General features: G+C 40.0%; 1 protein-coding gene across 1 annotated transcript in view; it reads right to left on the bottom strand.

The window, feature by feature from the left end:
• The window catches only part of PIEZO2 (piezo type mechanosensitive ion channel component 2), a 320,085-nt gene that overhangs the window by 71,149 nt on the left and 223,066 nt on the right, over positions 1-25,870 (bottom strand). Inside the window, exons 10-22 of the mRNA XM_051612156.1 lie at positions 25,305-25,343; positions 23,419-23,560; positions 22,912-23,051; positions 20,587-20,823; positions 14,496-14,619; positions 12,617-12,894; positions 11,794-11,942; positions 10,903-11,076; positions 7,556-7,597; positions 4,333-4,365; positions 3,760-3,992; positions 1,184-1,344; positions 94-270 (exon numbers count right to left, since the gene is read on the bottom strand). Of these exons, the coding sequence (XP_051468116.1) occupies positions 94-270; positions 1,184-1,344; positions 3,760-3,992; positions 4,333-4,365; positions 7,556-7,597; positions 10,903-11,076; positions 11,794-11,942; positions 12,617-12,894; positions 14,496-14,619; positions 20,587-20,823; positions 22,912-23,051; positions 23,419-23,560; positions 25,305-25,343 (1,929 nt within the window). The remainder of the gene's footprint in view (positions 1-93; positions 271-1,183; positions 1,345-3,759; positions 3,993-4,332; positions 4,366-7,555; positions 7,598-10,902; positions 11,077-11,793; positions 11,943-12,616; positions 12,895-14,495; positions 14,620-20,586; positions 20,824-22,911; positions 23,052-23,418; positions 23,561-25,304; positions 25,344-25,870) is intronic.

The following is a 25,870-nucleotide window of genomic DNA, read 5'->3' as shown; positions in this document are numbered from 1 at the left end:
AAATATAGTTTTCAGTACTTTATATGCTTCCTCTTGCTCTTCTTCATTGAAAAAGGCAGCAGTCAAAACTTGTTAATATGCATTTGTACTCACCAATGTACAATTAATGGAAAAAGTGTTGGGATCAATAGATGTGAGCTGGTACAACATTTTGCAGACAATAATCACACACGTCCAAACAGTGCAGATACTTGATGCCAATGGGCGAAACTGAGCGTATGGCAAAGCAAGAGCCCAGGCAATTAAAAACACAAAGTTAAACAGAGACACCTGAAAACACAAAAACAGGATGGAAATTACACAGAGTAACAAGAAAACTGAGAAATTACATAGTAATTACAGAAAAAAAAAATATATTCAAAAGAAAGGGACATACAGAAACTGTGAGAAAAGTACTGAAAAAATTACAACAATAACCACAAGAACGCAGACATGGAATGGTATGTGAAGACAGAAAAACTTAGTAGTCCGTTTAGGAAGCACACTATCTCAGACATACTATTAATACTATTAGACCCACAAAACTGCATACCCACCCCACAAACAGACATGAAATACAAAGGACCACATGCTGGTTCTGCTGCTTTACTACACACAAAACAAAGAAGAGATGACACAGATCCATGTGTCTGTAGTATCCACCCTCATATTCTTGATCTTTTTCCCCCCAAAGATGTGAGAAAAAGGATTTTTTATTTTATTTTTAGTGAATTCTGTCCTACTACCCTGTTCAAGGAATGGCTATGTCAGGCAGAGAATTCACACTGCCCACAACAAAGGCATGACTATAGGTGTTGCTCCCTTTTTCTTTAGGCATAGTTTCAGGTTCCTGTTTCTTCAGCACCAGATCCAGTTTAAGTAATTTTCCTAGATGTTTCTTCCTAAGCCTTTTCTACAACCTCCATCCCTGGATGGTGCCCACAGCCAGCTTGAGCAGTGGAAGGATTATGTCTCTTAAATCCAAAGAATGAGACTAATAAAAACCTAATATCTGAAAAAAAGAGGAGGATTGAGAATATCTAGGCAGATCTCTGAAAGAAGATGTCAAGCCCAGCTGGATGCCTCAGTTTCAATCAGGTCTGATGTGAGGAAAGCATCTTCCTACTCTTGGATGTTCCACTGCACCAGCAAATGCTGACAAGTCTCCACCATGTGTAAGTTTTGACAGTGGGTGTTTACTTGCCTCTTTCACTGTGACCCAGATGATGTAAGAAGAAACGATTTTGATGATGTGCAGCTCTAACAGCCACCACACAAAAACTTGCATCTTATGGAAATACTCCAGGAATTTCAAAAACAGTACGGTAAGGCGGTCAATCACCAGATGCCACTTGTTCCTTAAGTCTGCAGAGATGTTCAAGCAGAATCATAGGGAAGAAAAAAACAGAAAATCTCTTTTGAAAAGAATGGTCCACTTAACAAGGATGTTTTTACTTCTCTTCTAGGCTGTCTAAGCTAGTAAAAATGCAAAGGAGTTACCAGCTTCTGTATGCAATTATTTCAACTTATCAGTTTATTTTATACAAAAGAACACCAAGATGGTTATTCTGTACATATTTATGTGAAGAAAATATGCACACTTGCATGAAAAAACAGACTTTTGGAATACCTGACAAACAAATTCCATTTTTTTCCTCTTCTGCCCCTTTCTCCAACCACAACTTAGAAATTCCTAATAAAATGCTGAGTGAGGTAAATTCCATGAGTATATAATTAAACTTGACAAATAAATTAAGCTATAGAACTCTAAACCTCCATATGTCTTTTTATAGGTGCAATGAGTGTACATAAGAGAAGTTTTTATTTATAGAATTAGATGTTCGCACTCATTCTTTCATTGCATTTATTTTAATTTGCAGTGTTGCCACCATGCAAGGTATATCCAGGCAGTGCAAGTTAAGTGGAGCAGGCAGAAAAGGCACTGTAGTGAGCTCTGTCTAGCCTGTTCAGGCACTAGATGCACAGGGGATAAAATACAGGCCTGATGGCATCCATTGAAAAAATGGACATCACTCTGTAAAAAAGTCTGCATATGTGAAGATGTTATAATAATGTCACAACTCCAGCCACATGGATATGTAAAAATGACAACTCTTTGGTAGACATAAATGCATGGAGAGCTATGAGGATGATCAAGGGACTTGAACATCTCTCCTGTGAAGAACACCTGAGAGATCTGGGGCTGTTTAGTCTTGAGAAGAGAAGGCTGAGAGGGGATCTTATCAATAATGTCTATAAATATCTGAGGGGTGGGTGTCAAGAGGAAGGGGCCAGTCTCACTTGGTGCCCAGTAAGAGGACAAGGAACAATGGGTACAAGCTAGAACATAGGAAGTTCCACTTCAACATGAGGAGAAACTTCTTTACTATGAGGGTGACAGAGCACTGGAACAGGCTGCCCAGAGAGGTTGTGGAGTCTCCTTCTCTGGACACTTTCAAAACCTGCATGGATGTGTTCCCGTGTGGCCTGCCCTAGGTGATCCTGCTGCAGCAAGAGGGGTTGTACTAGATGATCTCTAGAGGTCCCTTCCAAGCTCTAACGTTCTATGATTCTATAATTCTATGTACAACTTGAAGATGGATCACCCATGGCAAGCAGCACCTCGTGCTATGGTGAAGCCCCAGGGAGAAGGCTGCAGCTCCCCACTTCCTTGCTTGCACGTGTCACTGCACAGGGTAACCTCCACCAGCTCGCCACTGTCCCCAAGCCCTTCCAACATGTAGGGATGGACAGAGTACAACAAACTCATCACCCCTCCTAGACTGCATGAGAGCTGGCAAAGACAGGTTACCCATGGCCCACAAACACCTCTGTGAGGGAAGACATCCCCGACAGGAAATGTAGAATCTGGTTTGGGTTCAAAGGGACCTTAAAGATAATCTATTTCCATATTCCCTGAATGAGCAGGGACACCACCCACTAGATCAGGTTGCTCAAAGGTAAGTAGCTTCATCTGAGCTTCCTGGGGGCAGTTAAGCCAGATGCACTGCCATTTTGCCTTGACAAAAACCCTGTCCTTATTTATGTGTCACAGTCCTGTGAAGATTGGCATGACCCACACAGTCTGTGGTAAGGCCATTTCCAAACAATACAGCTTCTTTGGGTGTTAAATGCCCTTTCCTGGCTTTGCACTCATGGCTCATATTCCAAACTGAGTTATGGAAACAGTTTATATTAGGAGTTCATCCTAGCAGTATCAAGGATGACAACATCAGCCTTACTCATGTCTGCCCTTCAGCATTTTTATGTTCATCTGGCATCTATTACTCATTCCATATTCAGAAGTGAAAAATATGACACTAATGTGCACATGAATAATGAACCAAAGCCATTGGGACTTCTGGAGTTGAGAGCCCTGAAAGCATGCAGTATCAGAGATTAAATATGTATGTACATTTTCTTTATTATAAAGAGACTTCACTCCAAAGAACTTCTTAGGATTTGGGGTAACCTCTTATTAATCCAATCCAGACAACCTAGAAGAGTTGCCTCCTGAAGAAAGAGGTGTTTTTTTGTTTTCATCCTCTCAGCATCCTACAGAAACAGTATGATTTTTTTTTTTTTCCTAAAGGAGATTGTAGCCTGTTGAATAATTGACAAGTAGCCATCTGCTCAGTTCAGGCTTTTGGCAAAGACTGTATGTAAAAGTCGAAGGAAAACCTGATGATTGAAGTGAGCAGGGATGACGAAGAATGCAACATCTGTTGTTACTGCTAACTAAGGCTGAGGAAGGCAAAATTTGTGATCTGTAGAGCTTACCTGTAGTTTCTTCTTCCTCTGATTCATTGTCTTCATCATCATCATCTTCCTTGTCCTCATCTTCCTTCTCTTCTGCTTTTCTTTTTTCGACCCTCCCTTTCCCTCCCTCCCCCTCTGGCTCTTCCATTCTTTTCTCACCAGCCTCTTCCACCATTTTATCCTCTTCCTTTTCTCTGCTGGCTGTTAAATTCATCATTGTTATGTCAGGCAGGCTTCCATCTTGGTGTACCAGTCTGTTGGTAAATAGTAGCACGTCAGCCAACTGAGCAGTAATGACATTGTAGTCTTTTTCAAGATGTATAATTAGAAAAAATAAACTGTTCATGGAAAATGCCTTAGAAGTGGAAAAGTTAATGATTCTGGTACTTTGTCCAAACACACACTGCAAATTGAGTTGGAATGTATTAGTAACTACTTCTCACTCAGATACTAATGGTTAGTTAGTAATGAGTGGTATTGACACTTAAACTTGACATTTTCCCCACTGGAGAAAATGGTCAGAGTTTAAGATGTAGAAGCATGAAATGACATTGTTTAAGAGGGAAACATTTCATGACTTCATAGGGGACTTACTCATTTTGGTGGTTTGGTATTTTTTTCTTGAGGCTGCTCAAAGTAATTGGAACAGAAAGAAAAAGGGAGATGAGAACAGAGGGGTTACAGAAGAAGGTCACTAACAATTATGTCATGCTAAATCACGAGTCATAAAGCATTCTCCTACTCCATCTGCAGGAGGCTTCTGATGCCAAGAGCATGCCATCATGACATTCACAGGGTGCTTCTACAAAGAAACATGGAATTGCAGCACAGATGGAAAGAGGGCAGCCTATTTACACCAGTGCTAAACGTGGTCAGTGCTGCACCATGCTGTCAGCAATGCAGCTGAATCATCACAAGTATCTGACTGATTACTGTAAGTGCATTTCTGCCTTCTTCCAATTGAAAGGTGCAGCTGGGAAGCTGAGGAACTGGCAAGCAGTCTTCCAGTGATAGGTGTGGGAACAAACAAAAGCAAAAATTCCATGGCTGTGGCTTCAGTTAATTTATCATGTCTGAATTGATAGTGCCATTCATTCTCTCTCTCTTGTCTGCATCTCACAGAGAATTCTGCTTACTAAGTACTTTTCAGACTAACAAAACTGAGATACATGGAAATAATACTTCTCCGTTGCCATGGTACCAATTTTTATGAGACTTATTCAGCATATATCTTTTTTTATTTTGGATTGCTTTAGTTTTTTTGTTTGTTTTTTTTGTTTGTTTGTTTGTTTGTTTGTTTGGGGGGGGTTGTGTGGTTTGTTTTTTTTTGTTTGGTTGGTTTTTTTACTTGAGAAAAGATATTTTCTTTCCCCCATGCCTGAGCTGTGCTTTTGGGACTCACCTCTGATATTTGCAGAAAACCCACTTTTCCTAATTCCCTAAACCTATGTGCTATGCTGAGCACGGTGTTTTCTTGGCCACCTGGGCACACTACTGGCTCATATTCAGCCGACTGTCAATCAGGACCCTCAGGTCCTTCTCCTCTGGGCAGCTTTCCAGCCACTCCACCCCAAGCCTGTAGCGTTGCATGGGGTTGTTGTGACGCAAGTGCAGGAGTAGTGATAATACCATACCCTGAAGTAGTCTTACAGATTGCAAAAAAAGCAGAAAGGTGGCTAAAAAGCAGAAGTTTAACAAGAGAGTCCAGCACTAACAGGGTGGTCATGTATAAAGAAGAGAGAATGAATTTTCAGTTCAGTTCAAATGTTAGGGGGACCCTCAGTTACTATAAATCATCAGAGACCATTTAAAAGGCAATGCCCCATGAAATGGAAGTATCTATATCATCAGACAGATTTTGCACATGTACAATTGCTTTGAATTTAATCAGGTATCTTCCCAACTGACTTTTATAATGGAAAAATCTACATTCACACTGGTGTAAATCAAGGATTGAATAACTTACCTTGGTGTAAACTGGACAGTAACAAAGTAATCCTACAGGATTTTGAGAGGCCTCATCTTTCTTTTACTGGTATAACTCCTATTTGTATCCAAGAGAACCTTGTCCTCAAACTCATTAAATAGGGTTTCAACAACAAGAAGTATACCAGTCGATCTAGTTTTAGGCATCAAAGCCATTTCAGAGGCACTAAAGTCCGGCATGTGTTTCCAGTCCTTGCTGGGCTCCTAGTACTTTTATTAGTAATTTGCTAGAGCAGATTAATAACAACTTACTGGATGCATCAGGAAGGATCTTTCACCTTTGATCATTTTTTGCAATCAGTTTATGAATCGCTCCAAACTTTTATGTACCAAAACAATTCTGCAGTGTCTGTCATGCACAGCCTTAATAACAGAAAGCTTTCTGCTCTGCAGAAATTTGGTGACCTACCTCCTGAATATTCAGCAAGCCAGATTCACAGTGAGCCCGTAGTGCCACGCTTTTATTGACAGGACCCTGAGAGCTTTCCCTGCCTTTGCCGGGTTTTTTTGCTGCCTGCATCCAAGGCCAGCTGGTTGGTGTGTGATGGATGTGTAGCTAAGCTTTAGTGCAGGTGGTCCTTCTCCTTCTTTTGAGAAGTGCATGCACACTGAGGCTCTTGTCCCTGCCTCTTGGTTGTACCTGCATCTGTTCCGATGACTCCCTGACCCTAAGCCTGACACACAGACTGACTCCATGCCTTCACCTCTGAACTGGATCATCTGCATGGATTTTCTGGGAGCTCCCCAGGCTGTGACTGACCCTTGTTACCAACTCCAGATCTGATCCTCACCCTCAGATGCTGGTTCCTCTTTCTGACTCCACGGAGAGATCCCAGCTTTGCCTCTTGGCCATATCCCTTGGCTTCTGGCTTGCCTGCCCTTGCCAAGCCGCCTGCCCTTGTTGCTCCCTGACACATGAGCTTCCAACAGACGAGGTTTCCAACTGTGGTGAACTTTTAAGAACCCTGGCCTAAACTATGTGATGACATTTGAAGAACGAGCATGAATATGACACATAAATTAACTTCTTGTTAGCGCAGGCAGTCACAAATATTTAAACAAGGGATTTTCTTATCTTTTCTATTTACATTCAGTAGTGACAACAAACACAGAAGTCCTTCCAATCTTGGAGCTGATTAAACAAAAGCCCACTTTTACTCCAGTCAAATATTTTGACAGAAGTCTACTTTATGGAACCATTTTCAAGATGCCATTTATAAAGAGATGACCACAATGGCGATATGGGTTTTTTGAAGTTTGGATCCCGCAGCACCCGACCCAACCTATGAATTAACATCCTTAGCACATAGTGGTTTCGGTGTCCCACATGTTGCAATTCTGCCTGTGAATCAGGAAATCTCAGTCTGTACAAACATACATACTGTACCTTTAATTGACCTGGACCTCAAATCCCCTCTTCCGTGCCTGTGAGGAAGACAGGGACGTGTGTCTCTGTGTGGCTCTGTATATGTGTGCACATGCAAGCATGCATCTTTCCATGCACAAAGGGTAGATAAATGAGCCTCCTCAACCAAGTCTGTTGTCTGCAGCCAATTGCAAATAGCACCAATTATTCCTGTATTGAGGCATGGGCAAAGTTTAAGAGAAGAATTCCCAGCTGGAAGATGAACTCACAACTTATACATATGTAGGAGAGAAGTATTAACTGCTTTGACAGCTTTACGAGACTACAACACCTGATCAACATTCTCTCCTTGCTTACTTCCCAGTATTGTGCAGCAAGAACATACATTGCTTTAAGGCAATTAAGAAGTAGCAAAAAAGTTAAGGTATATTTGTTTTAAAGGAAAGGAAGAATTGAAGTACCCACCTATTAATTATTAGATAAACACGGCCATTGACTTTGGCATGGCTATGAAGTGGGAGATGAAAGCACAAGAATGCATGAGATGAAAATGGGAAATGAATTAGAGAGAGAGAAAAGGAAACAGTTAAACAGGAATGAATGCTCTTTCCTGGCTACCAAGAGACACACATTGTCATAACAAAGCACAGTCTGAAAGCTTAACATACAGCATGCAGTGAAAGGTTTAAGCTAGCTTATGCATTTAGACCATATGCAACTTCAGCTAGAATGGCAGGTTCTTTTTATAGAGCCCAGGATGTAAGAATAGCCTTTATTGCTTTATCTCAAGTAAGCCAAAGAATATTCTGCATATTTTTAAGAAGAGCTATTTGGCTTATTTTTTAATTTGAAGACAGTTATAATGAAGCATCATACCACAGAAATTTCTTCCTTACTGCCTTTATCTCTGCCACTCTGTAATTCATGGTGCAGCAAGGAAATGGGCATGTGAAGTCCTAATCAGAGGATTTTTCTTTCTCTTGCAGATGTAAAATAAACCTTTTTTAAATAGTGAGAACTGCCCGTTCGTGTCCCCTCCATTTGCAGCTGTCAAAGCTTTACTCTTGAACTCACACTGCAAACTTTGCTCATGTGAAGCAGCTTCTTAATACATGAACAGTCTCAGCAATTTTAACAGGAATCTTCAGCTAGATACAAACATAATACCATGACCCTGCACAGCAGTTCACAGGCAGACAGAGGAACTGGAGCTTGTTTCAACAAGTTTGCTATTAAAACGATTGAGTTCTGTCTGCTTATTCAGAATTAAGGTTCAGTTTATTTCAAATTTCTGTGAAGCAGCACAAAAGCAGTTTTGAAAGGTAAACCAGCTGTTGAGTGAATGCTCGAGTTTTCAAGGCAAAAATAATGTTTTAGTGTCTTTGTAAGAAAATTGCACATACATATGAGTCTTTAATCTGTGTTTTCATTTTCCCTGCAACTTAATTCTGTTGCTAGAGTTACGGTTAAGCTGAAGCTGATTCTTGTGCTAGTTCTTATCCAGCTTTATGCATCATCAGTACAAATGTCAGCTGAGCTCTCCTGAAGCTTTGAACTATGAAGTTGGTTGATGCTCAGTACAGATTTATCACATCAGGAGGGAAGAAAACAGGTGGATCTTCACGTCAGACATTGTTTAAGGCAATATAAACAACAAAAAAAGTGTTCTCATTTGGGTACTGGACACAATTTTCTGCGTAGGAACAAACAATATACATGGTAACTGTGACTGTGAAATACTGCAAAATGGCAAATGTAGCACATATACCACATTTAAGAATTAAAAATACCTAGCTACTTTTCTGACAACTCAACAATCTAGTACACATTTAGACTTAAAAAAATAGCAGTATAGTAGCAAGGCAAAAAAGCTGAAGATATCACATGATCCCCTTCACTTGTAACAATACCTCAGTAAAAAGCCTGGTGTGACAACAAATGTCTACTTTCAGCACCTTCTCTGGATAAAATGTCTCTGACTACCTATAAAATCTACACCCTAAACCCTTCTTTTCTGCTATGGATCTCTATTTTTTTTTGTTCTCAACAGGACACTGAAAACATTTTGTACCTTTATTTTCAGTGGTACCATGCTCTGAAAACAACATGACTTTAGTCACAGTGATTCTGTTCGTGCCAGCATTTGGAGAGCTGTAGCTAGTATTTTGCAGTCTTTCAGAAATAACAGGAAGATTTGCAAGTTGTGGTTTCACAGGCTAAGTGTACTTACTGTATCATGAACCCATCTAAATCCTGGGAGTGCCTTGGGTTTTTCCCCCCCCCCATTTTGTGCCTACTGTATTGCACTAGGAGGGTTGTGGAAACTCTTTCTGTGTTACTCAGCCCAAGTGCAAAGAGAGCTACAAAACAGCTTGCACAGTTACTGCAATGTGTATTGCATTCCTCCAGTGTCACAAATGCCTCAACCCAGGAAAAACAGTTTCAGCTCAGACACTTATTTGGGCTTTGGTTTCAGGGCTAGGCTGTCCAGTTAAAGAGATGTTAAAATTGACCTGCTGCTGCACAAAAAGTCTGCTACGGACAGAGAAATTTGCTCACAGGCCATTTCAAAGGAACCTTGAATCTACCATCAGATTTAGTAATTCAAGAAAAGCAAAAGGAAAAAGCTTTATGCAAACAGTAATTTTAAAAGGTAGGTTAAAAAATTAGGTAATGTCATCAAGTTTGATTTGTTCTGGTTTTGGCAACTTATGTAAAAGTAGAAACCAGAAGCATCTATAAAAGTAGATCTTATTCACATGTACTGCTGATAGGGAACACAAACGTACAAACATAACATCCACTGTGAATTTGTTTCATGTTAAATGGAATGCATGAAAAATACCTGAAATACTTTTGCAAATCTAGCAAGTCCTAGAACACAATTCCTTTTTAAGACAAAGTATCAGAATTCTACAACACACTATGGTGTACGTGATGTTGTGCAGCTAGTCTCCATTCATAGAAGTGCAGCTGAGTTACACCTATCACTGGACACGTAAATACTTAAAAAACTGTGTTCAAATGAATTAGTTTCTTCAAAGAATCAGAGTAAATGCCATTGCATAATATGACACTATGTACTATGAAACCCTTTCTGTCTCATAGTCCTGGAGCAGGATCCTAGGCCAGATATGTTTTATGAAGGAGAAAATGGAAGAGTTAAACTCAGGAAAAGTGAGGTCCCAGAATACTGAAAAAATGCTAATTAACTTCTTGATAAGATCACTGAATGTTTCAGAGAGTTAGCACAGCCAAGGGTCAGTACTTTAAATAGTGACCACAGGTTTGGGATATTTCCATTTCTGAAACTGACCTTTACAAAAAGGCCTGATTGCAAAATGCAAGTGTGGTATTTGTGAAAGATCTCCTAATTTTCACTTGAACTTCAAAATGGACATTGATAAACAGATCAAACAGATCACAAATTACAAGACATGTTTTGTATTATTTATAAGAACTACAAAAAGGCACACAGAGCAGTTAAGCATCTAACTGCCTGTAAAGGTCAAAGAAGATGAGATAAATAAACAAACAAACAAATAAATAATAGCACTACCTTTGCAAATGTACCCTAAAATGAAAAACTTTGAAGTGTAGGGGAACCTGGGGAAAGACAGATATGTTGGTTGTGGTTTGTTTAGCAGGGTGCTGGATTCTAAGGGTTGTTGATTATTTTTCCTCCCTTCTTTTTAAGCAAGGTAGCCACAGCAAAGACAAAGAATATCTAATGGAAAGTGAGCACTACAAGATAGTCAGAAACAGCATTTTAATACAGATAATTAGTTACTCATTTTATTTTGTTTCTTTACCTGTAGATAGTGTTGTCCTGTTTGCTGGTTACAGCTTTTAAATCAGTGAGCTGGAGAAATCGGTCATGGAAATAGTGAAGATGTAAGATACAGGCCAGCAGGAACGAGGTGGGGATAAAGATGCGTGTGAATAGTTCAGCCACAGAAAACCGTTTTAAGCCAAGGTCCTCTAGTCTAGAAAACAAAGTAAGCCACTGAGTCACATTTTCACATCAAAATCTCTTCCTTGCCATGAGACATTATTTCTAATCTTTTGCAATGGGAAATAAGCAGCTGGTACTTGTTATTTGTTTTTAGTTCTTCAAGTTCTTACAAACCAGGAAGTTTCATGATGCAAACATCTTGCATTTGGACTCAGTAACATACAGAGATACTATAATGTACAGCCCTAGATGAATCAACCCTGCCGTAGATCTCTTGAACCAGATCAGTTCTCCCTGACTGAATGTCCTGCCCTGGAGATGCACTTGTATTGCACATACTTTGTCAGGTAAGCTTGTGTTGAGAAATACTCAACACATCATGGCAAATCCACCTTCATCAGCTCCAGACACTCTGAAAATCTACTCTTAATCTCTCCCAAGATCTTACTTCTACATTCAAACAGGGAGAGAGAAGTATTTGCACTGTATTGGGAACAGGAGCAGTGCCAAGGCCTTGGCAGGAGATGGGAGGAAATACGACTCTTTGAGCCTCTCTCATGATCATGCTGATCTTTATTGTTACATCAACAAATCTATGGCTTCAGAGCTGAGTGCTTAAAGTCAGCTATGCTTGAGGATGGTTGCATGATATTTTTCCCTCACAAGAAGGAAGAGTGGTCTCAGAGCACTGCACCACACTGAACTCAAAAGTCCTTAGAAAAAAATGAAATTAAATTAAAACACTTACTTGCTTTCATCCAGGCCTGTCATGTTCTTCCACAACCCAGGGAACGACTCAAACTGGTACGTATAGATGAAGATAAGTACTAACATGGTGTAAACAACCACTGACATCCAAAAGTACTTTAAAATCCTTCTCCACCATTCATAATGCACCTGAAAATCACACACAAAAGATGCTGAAACAAGCTGATGGCCAAGACACAGATAAAAATACTGGCAACACTGTATTGGCGAGAAAAGACCAGGAACATGATTCTTCCTTACTGCCCTGAAGGGAACATCACTTACTCAATGGTAGCCACAGTTCTTTGAGATAAGTTCTTACTCCTGAGGCGTATGCACCCAAGTACACATTTTTGTGTAAAAATGTCTGTTGGGACATGGCCACAGACATAAGGGTCAGGGACAGTTTCAGTCACTCAGTTTCATCAACATTAGGTGATGAAAATACAGAAGGACAGGGATTCCATGTTCATTGGGGTGTGGAAGCTGTGTGGATCAGCTGTCACAAAAACTGGTGGCTATGTAGGACATGCACAGGCCTAGAATTTTTCCACACAGGTTCCACAGCTTGCAGTGAGGTGGAGTCCCATAGCAAAGGTGTGTATCATATGCATCTAATTTATACGTACACTTTGCCTGTCACTATAATCAAACGCCAAAGGAGAATTAGTCTTAACTCCTTCAAATGACATTTTTATATTTTATCTAACTAAAGAACACACACACTGTTTATTAATTCTGTTTGGAGCTACTTTATTACCAATTTAAACATATGAAACATTGTATTAAAGAACAAACTTTAGTTAACACTAGTTCTCCCTTACCTGATAGAGGGCCACACAGAAGAGGAACAATACCATATAGATGATTTTGTACATTACAATTCTACCCTCAAAGCTGACGAAGAAGAACATGCCTCCACAGACATAAATCCAGTATTTGATGAACATAGCCATCACCAGTTTCCCCAGGACCTTCATAATATCCTGTTCATCCTCATCATCCTCTTCCTCCTCCTCCTCCTCTTTCTCCTTCTCCTTCTCTTTCTCCTTCTCCTCCTCTTCCTGTTCTTCTGGCACTTCTCCCTCTTGCAACTCCTCTTCTGCAAATACAGAGTCACATTTGGCCTCTCTCTGTTTTGGGGACTTTTAGTAAGAATTCAAATGGGTGGAAAGTAAAATCTCTGCACACAACACAGAAATTTAAAACAAAATATTCACAAGACATAGTATTTTTGAATCAAACATGCCTCCAGAATAGGGGAAAGAGTTTTAACTTCATACAAGCTTCAACCTGCTCGTGGAGCCATACAATGCATAGCTATATATCCTTACCAGACAAATGTCTTACTTTGTCTAAAATGCAGGCAGCTGTAGTGGAAAATTAAAGCCTAAGTGTTGCATAATCGGTAACAGTCGAAATACTTCTCATGGCAATACCTATACTCCCAGGTAATAAACCTTTTAAACTGGAAAACAAACCACCAGCACTGCCAGAAACCTCTCATCTTGAGTTTAAACTCTCATCTTGAGTTTGACCTCTCATCTTGATTTTCATCCTTTAGAGAATACTGTGGTACCTCCAAAAACCACAAGCAAGAGAAAACATTAGTATAAAACTAAACAAGCCATAAAAATAGAAATGCTGCACTGACACTGTTGTTTTTCACAGAAACTAAGGCTTTCCAGCTTCTCCTGCTGTACCCATGCCACTGTGGAAAAAGCAAGCTGCTTTTGCCCTATGAAGGATATGAAGGATTTGCCAGTTATTAACCTTGTGTGGCTTGTGGAGGGCAGCATTAAGTGTCTCCCAATAGCAAGGACACGTAAGCATCCAGATAACAAGGCTTGTTGAACTCAGAGCATGCAGCTGCAATGCTTTTCTTCACTTTGAGAACCACATCAAGACTTCACCATCAAAAGTCTTACACATTCCTTTTGTCTTTCCTTGCTCTTGCCTTGCAAATCCTTTAAGTGCCCAGCTCTGGCACTGATCAGTCATTTTACTGAGACAAATATTGTATTACTCAAACAGGAAGCTGTATCACTGCTTCCCAGCATGGTCTTCTACCATTTTAGGGAGTTGAACTTGTTCAGATCAACATCCAGAGAGACACAAAAGGGCAAGAAAAGTTGCACAGTAGCAAAAGAGAGAACGGGCCACCAAGCTGTTGGATGAACAGAAACTGTAGCAGTAAACTTTGCTCTCAGGTATGCTTCTTACAGCATGAGACCCTGAACTGAAAACAGACATGCTTATTTCTCCATTTAAATTAGTAGTTTAAATTCTGGTTTTGTGGAAATGTTTATGTGCAAACACAACTTCCAAGGAATTCAGTAACTGACTTTTCCTATGTAAGCTCTTTACCTCCTGTGGTCAAACTCCTAAAGCAATTAATCTGTATGTTTGAGTTTGGGATACAGGAGTAAACTGATTATTTGGAAGTTCCATAACATTTCTCAAATGAGTAAGTTCATTTATCTTTCATTTCTTTGCAGTTCAGCAGTAAATAAAATTCTCATTTTATCGGCATTTCTGAAGTTCAAAGGTGCTTTATTTTTATATCCTGAGAGATAGCTGCACAGATTTTGCAATCTCTTCCTTAGTTAATAATGATGTCTTACTAATTGCTTTCAGCATTACAAAAATGCAGTAACTGGAACTTTTACCATGACTGAAGAACTAAACTGGATGTGGCTTTACCTTTTCCTTCATTTTCTTCACTTCCAACTTTGACTTCAGATAAAGTAGCTTCTTTTAGCCGAAGTGCTTTTTGTTCAGTGAGGTGTTGCCTCAGCAGTAGCCAGAAAGTAATTGTGAAAAGAATCTGCAAACAAAAAAACCCAAAATAACAGAATAATTGTATATCCTATACCTGGCTAATACAAACATATGTTCTCATAAATTTTGCATCCCTTTGGTTTCTCTGTCCATCAGAAAATGGCCATGATGGCATCAGTGTCAGAGTGCATCTCTGTGGAAGTTATGTCATTCAGGAAATGTCCTGTATTAAAACCAACTTTATTTCATTCACACTTTTCCATTGAGCAATAACTTTTCATTCCACATCTGTTCTTAAAGGGAATTACCTATATGGTTCTATTCTCCCCTGTCTATTCAGTTTTTAACTCCTGCCTTACAAGCTTAAGGACCTTCTCATTATATATCAATAGGTATAATTTCCATCTGTCCATTTTAATTAATATTTTCCCTTTTTCCAGGGAAGAAGCACAGGCAGACAAATGTATTGTTATTATTAAGTATTTTGATTCAGGAGGTTTGGTACTTTAGGTGCTTATATGCAATTAATTTAAAAATCGTAAGTTTCATTATATGTCTTCAAGTTACAAAAGACACAGTCAACTGAATATGCCTTGCATTTGGAGCAGTTACAAAAGTTAAGAGGGCTCTTAATTCTTTGAAGAGCTTTAAGCGATGATGATTCCATAACAGCAGGATACCATAGAAATAAATAAATCTCTTGAATGAAAACTGCATTTCTGTGTACTGCATAAAGCTAAATTCAACAGCTTGCAATTCTCAGAGATGGCCAAAATTCAAAAAACAGCATGATGCCTGTACATCACACACTTCATTTTATGTTTACATTCTGCAAAGTTTCCACTGGTTTCAGTGGTGCAGAACAAGGGTTATTTCACTACTTTATAAGCATGTCAGAGCCAAGTATTTTGCATACAATAGAACGAGAGGGCCAGTAGTACAATGTAAAGAACTCTCGTGTTTTTCATCTAACCTGCAAGTACTTCATGGCAAAAGCGAGAGGCCCCAGGCTGGTGACAGCTGTTTTCACTGACTCTGTGGCTATAGCTGAGCTACAGCAAAAGGCTGGCAGCCTGTGTGAATTGTCACAGCTTCTCCAGATGCCTCTGGGAGCTCTGGCTCTTGCAGCACAAACCATTGATAATTGTAAACCATGGATTTGTTCTGCAGTGATTAGCTCTGTCTCCCTGCTGCATTTACATCTTATTCTCTTCGGAACTTCCAGAGCCAGAGCTGGCTTTAAGAAAAGTCTTGAAGGGTGGCAGATCAAAGAAATGCTTTTAGTCCACCTTTTACAGTATCAATTTTATTTCCTTTTCAGACCAGGAAACACAGACACACAGCATGCAGAACATTACAGCACATTTTTTTCTGTTTTCCTCTCTTTGCAGAACACAGAATACAATCTTTATTTAAATCCAACCTTATTTCAAAAGGCTTTCAACTAGGAATAATGCAGAGGGGTGGAGTTACTAGCAGCCTTGACAGGGAGTGATGGACAGGCCTGACAAGAAAAAGGGTGGCTAGGGTGATGGAAACAAAAGGAAACACATAATCAACAAAACAGGGCTTATGTGGGGTCATGTCAAGCATTTGGATGTAAGCAAGGAAATGTTTTCAAGGCACCAGTACAGGGAAACTTTCCAGATACTTTCTGGGAAATCAGCATGCCAGGTACCTCTCTGAACTGCCTGTAACTAATGCATTCGGCATGGCGGATAAACACAAGGAATTAGAGACCTCTGTGCAGGGCTATGATTTTGTTGGGATCACAGAGACAGGGTGTGATGGCTACATAGCTGCAGTGGAGAGATACAGGCTTTTTAGAAAGCACAGGCCAGGAAGATGCAGAGGTGGAATTGTGATTTGTGTGAGAGCCCAGCTGGAACGCTTAGGCTTGCCCTGGGGATGGATGATAAACCAGGCAACCTGGGAGGAATACAGAGCCACTGGCCAAGCACACAGAGTCATGGTTAGAAAAGCCCACTGCTGAGTGGGGCAAGGGCCTTGGTGACACAGGATATGGAAAAGGGTGAGGTACCAAATGCTTTCCTTGCATCAGTCTTTGCTAGCAAGGTTGGCCTTCAGCAATCACATGTCCTTGAGTGTGTGCAAAAGTCTGTTCTGGTTTGGTGGGTTTTTGGTAGGGGGAAAAGGGCCCCAGGAGTAGCTCTGGTAAGAAGCTGAGAAGCACCCCTGCTCCAAACCCAGCCAAAGAGCCATTAGAGGGACAATATATGCACCTCAGCAATTAACATATGAAAGAACTGAGATAACACCTGAGCAGAGGGAGCACTTAAAGAAAAAAAAGAGCTGTGCTGGAGAAGGAAAGGTGCTGGTGGTTGGTGAAGAAGAAGAGGAAGAAGGTGCCCTAGCAGAAGTTTCCCTGCAACCCATGGCGAGATGGCAGCTGTCCCCCTGCACTCATGGAAGAATGTGGTGGAACATTTCCTAAAGGCGCCAGGAGGAGTGAACTTGGCCAGTGGACTTGGGTTTTATGGCCAGTGGATTTGCTGCCAGAGGACTCTGATTGCGAAGCTGTGGAAGACCCCGGTGCCAGGGGAGGTGGCTGTTCCCGAAGCAGCCCGTGACTCTGTGGGACGCCCAGGCTGGAGCAGTTCTGGACCTTGTGGGAAGAACTCATGAAGGAGAGGTTCGTGGAAGACTCTCTCCCACGGGAGGGACCCCGTTGGGAAGCAGGGAAGGACTGTAAGGAATCTTTCTTCCTGAGGAGGAAGGAGCAGCAGGAACCACCAGCCTGGGAACCGACTCTAAACCCCATCCCCTGTCCCCCTATGCCGCTGGGGGGAAGGAGGGAGAGAAACCGGGAACAAAGTGATTTGGGCCCAGGGAGAAGAGAGGGTTGGGGATAACACATGCAACCACTGCTCTTTGTGTTGTCTGTGTCCCGTGTGTGTGTGATTAGAGTGAAATTAAATTATTATTTTTTTCCTCAAGTTGAGTCAGTTTTGCCTCGGACCTTAATAAGTGAAGAACCCTCCTTGTCCTTTGTCTCAACCTATGAGCTTTGTCCTCCTCATCCCAGTGTGTGTGTGTGTGTGAGATGAGTGAGTGGCCATGGGGCTGGTTCTTTGTTGTTGTTTTGGGCCCAAACCATGACATTACTGGTGAGCCAGACAGGAGCGAGACAAGGAACCAGGACAGTCTGAAGCAAGGAAGACACACCCCTGGTGGAAGAGGGTCAGGGAATACTTAAACAAACTAAGCATACAGAAATCCATGGGTCCTGATAGGATATACCCATAAGTACCGAGGGAGCTGCCACCGTAGAGGCTACTCTCAATAATTTTTCGTCAGTTGTGGTGACTGGGGGAAGTGCCAGAAGACTGGAGGAAAGCAAATGTCACTCCTATCTTCAAGAAAGGCAAGGAGGATACAGGCGAACCAATCTCACCTTAGTCCCTGGAAGGTGAGGGTGGTGGGATACTGAAACAAGCTGCCAAAATAAGTTGTGCATGCCCCGTCCTTGGGAGCATCCAAGGTCAGGTTTGATGGGCCTGTGCCATGACCTGACATAGTGAAAGATTTCCTTGCCTATGGCGCGGATGTTGGACTAGATGATCTTCGAAAGCCTCTTACAACCCAAACCATTCTATGATTCTATGATTCTAAGGTGATGGAGCAACTAATCCTGGAAACCATTTTCAGGCACATGAAGGACCAGAGAAACATCAGGAATAGTCAGAGTGGATTCTCCAAGGAGAAGACATACTTAAACAACTTTATAAACTTCTATGATGAAATGACTGGCTTGGTAGATGAGGAGACAGCAGTGGTTACTGCGTACCTAGATGTCAGGAAAGCTTTTGACACTGTCTCCCATAAGATCCTCATAGGCAAGTTGAGGAAGTATAGGCTGGGTGAACAGACAGTGATGTGGATTGGAAACTGGCTGAACCGCTGAGCTCCCAGAGTAGCGATCAGTGGCATAAAATCTAGTTGGATGTCAGTGACTAGAGATGTACTCCAGGGGTCAATACTGGATCAGTCCCATTCAATATCTTCATTAATGATCTACATAATGGGGCAGAGTGTACCCTTACCAGGATTGTTGATGACACAAAATTGGGGGGAGTGGTTGATACACCAGATGGTTGTGCTGCCACCCCTATGTACCTTGACAGGCTAAAGAAATGGGATGACAGGAACATCATGGAGTTCAACAAGGCAAAGTGAAAAGTCCTGCACCTGGGGAAGAACAACCAGGTCATGCACCATTACACGTTGGGGGCCAACCAGCTGGAGAGTATTTTGGCAGAAAAGGCCTGGTGGTCCTGAAATGTATGAGAGGTATTGCCAGCAGGTTGAGGGAGGTGATCCTTTCCCTGTACACAGCACTGGTAAGGCCACAATTCAAGTGATGTGTCCCATTCTGGCACCCCAGTACAAGAGAGACATGGAGGTACTGGAGAGATCCAGGTGAGTGGCCACAAAGATGAAGCTACTGGAGCATCGCTCCTATGAGGATAGGGTGAGAGAGCTGGATCTTTTCAGGCTGGAGAAGAGAAAGATCAGGGGAATTTCAACCCATATCTATAAATACCTGCAGGGAGGGCACAAAAAGGACAGAGCCACACTCTCTCAGTGGTGCCCGTGGGACAAGAGGCAATGGGCACAAACTGAAAGAAAGGAGGTTCCTTCTGAACATCAGGAAACACTTCTTTTTTACTGTGAGGGTAGCTGAGCACTAGCACAGGTCGTCCAGGGAGGCTGTGGAGTCTCCACCATGGGGATATTCAAAAGCTGTCTGGGCATGGTCCTGGATAATGAGTTCTAGATGGCCCTGCATGAGTAGGTAAGTTGGACCAGATGACCTCCAGAAGTGTCTTTCAAACTAAAGCATTCTGTGATTCTGTGAAATTTACTGAGTGCATTCAGCCTAAGAAACCTCACCAGACATCTTCTACTACTTTTATGGGTATGCCCAAATCATCATAGATACACAAGAGTTTCCTTTGTTGACACCAGCTAGTTTTAGATAAGATATTTAACGATACAGCTAATAAGAAACAATGTCAAAGGGGCTGATGTATCAAGACAGTTAAAGCTACTCAAAGATTTACAAAGTCTCTTACAAATTTACAACTTGAGAGAAACTGAAGAACTTCTCTTGCAAAACCCCCTGACTTTTAGCTCTCTTACTCAACTAGCCCTACCTTTATGAGACAAATAATACAGCACTTACTAATTTTCAAATGCATTAAAGACCCAGAAATGGTTGTCCAAAGGGCACTGCCAACAAGGAAAATCACTTACAGAATCACCTTAAATGGTAATTAGGGCTCAGAAGGGAAGTGATTCAATTAACACAAGGGGAACAGTGCCAACCAGATGTACTCCCTGAGATGCCCCTCTTGGGTGTTCTAGGAAAAATCTTCCTATTTATGCTTATTGCCTTCTTTCGAAGCAAACCTACCAAACCAAATGTATCTTGTAGTGCTTTCACAAAATCAAAAAAAAAAATCTATTATGCACCAAGATCAACAAACTCTCTTGTTTCTGCCGTGAAATGGATTCTGACTCCTGCTGCTTCAAGTGTGAGGATAAAGAATTAAAGCTCAGTCACAGCTCTCTAGTGCTGCTTTTGCCAAATCATGAAGTAGTGAGTAGTACTGGCAATTGCAATGACACCAGAGGTCCAGTTGCCATCATATTTAGAGACAGACCTGATGTCCCATGGGTATTAATCTAACAAATCAAATCACATCTAGTTTTGCATCCAGTTTATAAAACCAAACAAGTGAGTAATTTCCATCCACTAATAATTTTCTACAGAATTGCCATTATCATCTATAGAGATGTCTGTAACATCTGTTTTGGTGTTAGCTTAACAAGCTTTTCTGAACACTATTTTTATGACATATCCTTTATTGTAGAAATGCTACTGAAGGTGGTTATGCTGAATAATGAGTGAATGTCAAGAGATCCATATTTTTTATCACAATATATTTTGTGGTTTCATAAATAAATCTCAGCTGTTTGCAACACCTACCTTTGATGCCAGCTCCCCAGGTTCCTTTCTTTCTAAAAAACCGGATACCTGAGGAAGCTCATCATCCTTGAGCTCAATACTCCATATATACTGCAGTGTTAGCAGCAAGTTTCCATAGAAAACCATGAATGGTGAACTGATCATAGCGTATTTCCTTCGGTCCCGAATCATCCACAATGTGCAAGACCAGATGAGTAACACAAAAGTCAACCAGCTGTGATACGTGATACTCCACGCCTTGCGGAAGGAGGAAAGAGAGGAAAAAATGTTCACAGATACATTCAGCAACAACATGGATGCATATGACCGGCTAAACTTCACTTATGCTTCTATACTTAGACCACATTTTCATTGTCCTGAGACTTTCTTTGCTAATAATCAGCTACTGGGCCAGCTACAAAAAAAACCCCTTGGAGAACGTGCAGAAAGTGGGTTCTTAAGAAGTCCACAGCAGAAGTCCCTGCTTTGTGCATTAATTGCAGCTCAGTAAGGTTTGTAAGCAGACTCATTGCTTATCATTACACCCAACTAAAAGAGATGGAAAATACAGACTAACTTCTGGGAACACAAGATCTTCTCGAAAAACTAACAGAAAAGAATTCAGAATAGGAATAGCAGAACATATTCAATAGCTACTACATTCAAGGCCTTTGACAGATCTACAAAAAAATGCTAACTCCACATTGTTCCGGCTTTTGTGAAATCAATTTAAAATTGAAAGCTATGGTATGCATACACTACATATCCCTAACCTGAAGAACATTTAGTCCACACTAACCATGTTAGGTTAACGGAAATACAACTACAGAATGTTTTCTGTAGCTTGCAGAAATCTATTACTGAAAACTGCACTATTAAACACTCGGGGAAAAGCACTGGGGTTTTAAGTGTTTGTTATTAGCATTGTGTTATCGATCTAGGACTAAATTAAGCTATAAATATGGTAATAAAACTGTGGAATAACTGTCAATAAAACATTTTCGATCCCTTTTCAATTTAAATAGAACAGTAAAAACCATTAAGCATCTTTCAATCAGCTTAGCTCAGACCAATTAGAAATTATGTCTTTTAAGGGTATGTGAAAAACACTGATATGCTACTTCTCTGTTGCCATGTAAGAAAATAACCTACACTGGACTGTCTTTGGCTATAGTGTAAGTGGAATTTGTGTCAGATCACACAAAAAATAAATTCATAAATTAATTCAGGTTATATTCATAGGGATATATCACTAAGAAAGAAATCTAGTGTCACAATATTGAACTACAAAAAAGCTCTTCAAATATCTCTTCTCCTTTGATATTGAGAGATATAACATTAGAAATGAATTTAAAAGTTAATGGAGATTATATGAAGGATGTGACTTTTAGTACATGGAAAAAGAGGCATTGTTTCATTATGAACACAACTACTTACTAACATCTCAGAATACATTAAGTCACATGTAGATTCTGGTCAAGGAGTCTGCTTTATTTAGCTGAGAAACTTTTCCTTCTAAAGGACAGCAAATAAAGCTTGAAACTTTATGCAAACAAGAAGCAGCCAAGCTAATTTGTTTTACCATTTTTAGTGCAAAACTGGGAAAAAAATCTTTATGGTTAATTTCATCATGGTTGAAACCTTTCCAAAACAGTAAACTAAAGTTTGCATTGGGAATACAGAGAGCCAATCATTATGCTGAAAACTTGCTACGGTGCAGCTCAAGGTATTTACATCAAGTGGGCTTAGAAGAAAGCAAAGACATGACAAAGAGGGTAGAAAGTAAAACAATAGAAAAATCTCGCATGGCATAAAGTTGTATTTTCCTTGAGACTTTTCTATGTCACTGTAGGAAACCAGGCTTTACAGATCTTTTATTCTCAGAGACAATCTGGATGCATGCTTCAACCTGAAATAGGATCTCTATTTTTTTAATTTACTATATCACTATGAAATTATTTAATTTGGTAGGCAAATTTCTGAGTGGAGCAACAGCAAGACAAGTCTTCTTATGCAGAAGCTTTGGAATCAATAGCAAACTAAGCCCAAATGCTTTTCTAATGTTTAACAGACAAAAAAACCCAAGGCTCCCAGTCCTGGAAATGTGATGCTTTACCCAGACCCTCACACATTGCCGTATTTATAGGTCTGTAACAGGCCTGGGGAATTATGCATTAATAATCTAAAACAGACCCAAAATTACGCAGACACTATATTGGTATTCTCTAACTCTGATGCAAACACTTACTGAAAACCAAACGATGAGATTACTTTCAGGAAAACATTGAGAAGACACATTAATTTGTAAAATTAACAGCATTATTTTTTGTTGTTGCTGGTACTTACCATCATAGCTATCAGAGCACAAATATAACTTTGTTTCATGATAAATTGGAACACAGAGACAAGGGCATGTAATTTAACATTTTCTTTTTCCTCCCGAGCAACTTCCTCTTCTTCTTCTTCTTCATCTTCCTCTTCCTTTTCTAAGTAGAAAAAGAATTTCTTATTTGCAATTCTCTCTCCTGAAATGATTTCACTTGTAACCACTCCGATGATTACTTCTAGAGCAATCAAGCTCAAGACAGCAACCAAAGGAAAATCACATTTGAGCACAGTAAAGCAATGCAAAACCCATAGTCACTGTGTTGGTAGGCAAAGTATTTTGGATTGTATATGCCTACGATTTACAAAACCGTGGTGTGGTCAGCCATCATTGGAAGGTAACAGCAATTCTTTAACTTCAACAGGTCAGAGAGTTTACCAAAATGAAAATACATTCTACAAGCAGTGAATGGAGATTCAGAACAGGAAAAAAAATACGGAAGTAAGTGTAATTCCTGGGCAATTCACTACCTGACAGGTTATCCGAAGGCTCCCATTTGTACTGTGGTGTTGAGTACATGTCTGCTTTAGCCGGACCATTTTCTAATGGCAGCGTGGGGTGGATGGTGTGATAGTCAGCAGGGTTCCCATTCACTGTCACCAGCAGCACCTACCAGGGGAGAGGCACTGCATTTAGGGTGGCTCCTGGGAGAATGAGACCCCTACTTCTGTGCTTTGCTAGTGTTGGATTGCCAATTTAAAGGAGCTTAATAAGCAACTGCAGTTAACTCCTTCCAAAGAAATTGATATATTACAGTCATGTTGCACGCAGAAGTAGCACATAAGAGCTTCCAAATTTAATTGTTGTTAGCTTTTTTATGCAATGTCAACAAAATTACAAATTTGTTTCAGTGAAATTCTTTAGCAAACATTAAAATGCTACTGCATCTTTGAACTTGTACAAGTATTTCCTTCCTTCTTTCAGAGTCCCAAAATGTCACATTGCATTAGGCAACACTTCAATTTATACACAGTCTGAAAAGGAATAAAAGTGTGGATACACAAGTAAAAGCAGTTAAGTTACTGCAGTCTGCTGAGACATGGTAAATATATATTTGCATGTTCTTGGCATGTCCTATCTATAAAATTAAACAGAAAGAAAAAAGAATGTAAATGTGAGCAGAGTTAACACATCCTCAGCTGAAGAATGCTAAGGTTGACTGTATGGCTTCATACACAAACAGTAACTCAGTGAGCCCATGTTCAGACATTCTGCCTTTCCCAGGATAAATTAGCTTTTTACAGCCAAGTACCATTGTATCTCCTGCATTTAAGTTAAAGCAGTAACCAAAAATTCATCATTACGTAAACTAATACATGATTTTCAGACTTTAGTTCATATCTAACTATCTGTAGGAGTTTTGAAAAGAATGCTTATAAATTGCTTATAAATTTAAATTGTTACTGGCGAGACCTACATTTGCTGCTGCTAGTAAAACCAGTTGTGGTAATTACTGTTATTGATGCCACATTGACGTCACTTGGTAGTACTAATTCAACACTCTTTAATTGTTTTATTTTTGTGAATAAAATTGTGAATATCAGCCCTTGTGCTTGTTTGTAACCATAATCATAAATATCTCTCATATTGGCAGAAATCCACACACAATGGGTGACTCCTGGAAATACATGCTGAAGACTTGACTTCTGCTTAGGCTGTGAGGTAAGAGCATATTTTGTCTATTGAAACTATGCACAGGCATGTGTGGACTCTTTCATAATAGAATCTGGGTTATGTTCAGTTCTATTAGGAGAGACACCAAACGCAGGCTGTGGAGCACATCCCAAAGCTCATCTGCATCTCCATTCTTCCATGTTTGCTGAACAGAGGGGATGTTTCTGCTTTCAGAGTCTGCTAGGGTCTACAGCAGTCATGATAAATGGATCAGTTGCTCTCTGTTCAAACAAAGGCTTGGATTTTCTGTAATCTGTAAATTGAACTCATATGGGTTGTCAGTCATGCTCTAAGGGCCCCAGCATTTCAACACCAAGGAAAGAAAAAAAATATAGCTAAGAAGCTAAATGAAATTTAAAAATGGCTTGCATTAGAAAGCATATTCTGATATTTAACCCAATGAAATAGCAAAGATCGTTTGCCAGTTGGTACTACTATGAGCAGTTTAATTTCAAATTACCAATTTTAGGCCTAATCGGTGGTTTCTCAGTGCAATTATTAAGGAAGCAAAAGGCAATTATGTTTAGGATAATCAAGCTTATAGGGTAAATGACAAGCTAACGAAAATAAAGAAGCTTTTAAAACGTCATATAAGTTTTTATCTGTATATATCAGTGTAATCTGTATTTACACACATTAAGAATTATTACAAAATTACAAAGACTAGTAGTATACTAACATCCGATGGCTTGTATTCATCTTGGGTCATTGACAGAAGCTGCAAAAAGCAATGCAAGAACAAATTATTAAAGAAGCATGGCTCAAGCATTAATAAGTCTAACTTTTTGAATACACACATGCATATTTGCTGACTTTTGCAGATTTGCACTAAGAAATTCAGAAAGAATTCTTAAAAAGTCAGCAGAATTGTACACTATGCACCTTCAAATTGTATTTAGGGTGCCATAGCATTGACATAACTTTACTGTATGTTCCTATGGATTCTGAACCAAAACTGAGAATGTTGCATGAAACTTTAGATACTAGGTCAAATAATTAATCAATATGGCATTATACTGATTAATTGCTTTCTAATGTCTTTCTAATGATCCAATGCTTAAAAACTATGTTTTTAAAATGATCATTAGAATTACTGTAATTATAGAAATACTCCAAATGAAATGTTCGTACTAATATAAAATGTATTATTTCATTTATTTGCCAGATCATTTACCATTACTATTATTATAGTGGAGCTCTCGGGGCTTGAAGGTGTGTGGCTCAAAAGACTGTATAGCCTGAACT

Source organism: Apus apus, chromosome 2 (assembly GCF_020740795.1).
Source record: "Apus apus isolate bApuApu2 chromosome 2, bApuApu2.pri.cur, whole genome shotgun sequence".
In the NCBI taxonomy this organism is placed as follows: Eukaryota; Metazoa; Chordata; class Aves; order Apodiformes; family Apodidae; genus Apus; species Apus apus.
The sequence above is the reverse complement of the archived record's forward strand: the minus strand, read 5'-3'. Positions and strand labels throughout refer to the sequence as shown.